Source organism: Quercus lobata, chromosome 5 (genome assembly GCF_001633185.2).
Source record: "Quercus lobata isolate SW786 chromosome 5, ValleyOak3.0 Primary Assembly, whole genome shotgun sequence".
NCBI classification, from domain to species: Eukaryota; Viridiplantae; Streptophyta; class Magnoliopsida; order Fagales; family Fagaceae; genus Quercus; species Quercus lobata.
The window spans coordinates 32827606-32829732 of record NC_044908.1 but is presented as its reverse complement, the minus strand read 5'-3'; the positions used below and the strand labels follow the sequence as shown (position 1 = coordinate 32829732).

At 36.3% G+C, this 2127-nt stretch overlaps 1 protein-coding gene across 1 annotated transcript; it reads right to left on the bottom strand.

Moving 5' to 3' along the window:
- Positions 1-500: 500 nt before the first annotated feature.
- On the bottom strand, positions 501-1311 carry LOC115992922 (putative protein TPRXL). The gene has a single exon (XM_031117172.1). It carries the CDS (start codon positions 1217-1219, stop codon positions 602-604), a length of 618 nt encoding a protein of 205 aa, XP_030973032.1. The 5' UTR covers positions 1220-1311; the 3' UTR covers positions 501-601.
- Between the last annotated feature and the right edge of the window lie 816 nt (positions 1312-2127).

The window sequence follows — 2127 nt, the reverse complement described above, 5'->3', positions numbered from 1 at the left end:
TGTTAAATATACTTTATCACATATTCACATCATTATTATTGATAAATTTTCGTTCAATTTTTTAATGAAGAAAATAAGATAAAAAAGATCTATAATTAAAATTGTATATAATCTATTTTTCTTTTCCCCCAGTTTGGCCTTTGTTATTATATTTGTTTAGAAAAAATTTGTCCAAATCCAAATTTATCTTCAACACCACACTCGCAAAATCATAAATCTAGATTTCGATTCACGACAAATCTCAACAATCACAAATTCAATTCTCCCACAAAATTCCAAACCCATGCACCGAGCCACTCAAACTTTCAAGTTTTTACCAATTCCCAATATCCAACAATTAAAAAATTAATTAATAATAGTAAAAAAAAAAAATTAAAAAAAACTCCTCTAATAAAACTAAAAAAAAATTCCACTGAGAAAAGAATATTAAAAGAGTATCTCTGTATTTTACAAATTAATCCTGCGCCTTTTCTCAAAAAAAAAAAAAAAAAAACCCCTAATCCTGCAAAAATTTTCATAATATGAACTCTCAACTAGTGAGACTGAGTTAACTCAGATAGAAAAATCTTCAAAAAAAGTAAAGAATTCTGAGGGAAAGAATTCAAGAATCATGATCATTATCTTGGGCTTGGGCTTTGGACATGGTTGAGAGGCGACTGGGCCTGGGCTGAAAAGCGGCACGGCGGCGCTGTTGATGCGAAGAAGGCCTAATGAGAGCCGACAACGCCCGTTTCACCAGATCACCGCCTTCCACCGTTCCAATCCTCACCAACGAGTTCGTCATCGCCGACCTCCTAAAATTCAAACCATACGACGCCGCTCTCTGTCCACTGCCACGTGTACTCGAAGTAGAAGAAGAAGAAGAAGCCTTGTGTAGAGAGCACCGGAACGAGCCAGGGTGCGTCGTAGGAGAACACGAGCACGTCTTCTTTTGAAAATTGCGAACAGCGCGATTATGAGACGATGACGATGACGAAGACGACACCGTATTGTTGATCTTTTTGCTGGTTTCTTGTTTGGTTACGGAGATTGACGAACGGCCGGGAGAGTTGGGCCGTTGGTCGATGGAGAACCGTACGGACGGCGACGGAGAGCATGAGCGGCGCGTGAAGAACGTGGGTGACTTAGACGCGAAGGCGGAAGCCGAGGAGGAAGCGAATGGTTTGTGGAACGCGTGGAAATCGTGCGCGTGGGATTTGTTTCTTGGAGCCGAAGCCATTACGCCACAGAGAGAGAGAGAGAGAGAGAGAGAGAGATTTTTTTATTTTTATTGTTTTGTTTGGGAAAGCGAGAGAGAGTGAGAGAGAGTGTACTGTTGTCTTTGGGTGTGAAGTTTGGGCAAACCTAAAGAAATTGAATGAGAGCATTTATAAAGGAGAGGAGTGGTCTATTTGTAATTTAGCTGTGGTTTTGAGGGGGGGTTTTATATGTAAAGTTGTAATAAGTGTAGCGGCCCGTTGGTTTAGTGAGAGAAACCAGAGGTAGGAACGTGGGATGGGATGGAGTGGGATAGTTAGTTAGGGTTTCACTTTCGGGGAGGAAAGCTATGGGCCGATGATTGGGAATTTCAACTCTCTCTCTCTCTCTCTCTCTGCCAGTGTGTGTCTATATAAATATACATACATATATATATATATATATATTTTTTTTTTTTTTTAATTTTGGATTACTTTTTATGCAAGCACCCAAGTCTGCGGGCAGGCAGAAATGTGGTAAATAAATTGTTATTGTTATTAGTTCTAACAATGTGTAACCACGTGCACGGGTATAATTAAAAATAATCATAATTACATGATTCAAATTATATAATTCTTCCGTTTCAGTTTGTTTATCCTTTATTTTATTTTGAAATGTCCTAAAATATTGTCATGTTTAAAAAAAAAAGTCATTAATTTACTAATACTCCTATTATACCCCTACTTTATTTTCAAAACTTTTTAAAAAGAAAACTACTAAATATTTAAAAAATAAATCTAATTGGGACACCTTTTTAGTTGTCTCATTAAGAATAACTTAAAAAAAAAATGATAAATTTATTTAAGGATAATTTTGTAAACTTATACATTTTTATAAAGCAAATAAGACAATAAATTATGTTCCCCTTAAAAAGTTTGACTTTTCAAACAG

Coding starts and splice junctions, on each gene's coding strand:
- LOC115992922 (XM_031117172.1), bottom strand. CDS start 1,219: ATGGCTTCGGCTCCAAGAAACAAATCCCACGCGCACGATTTCCACGCG.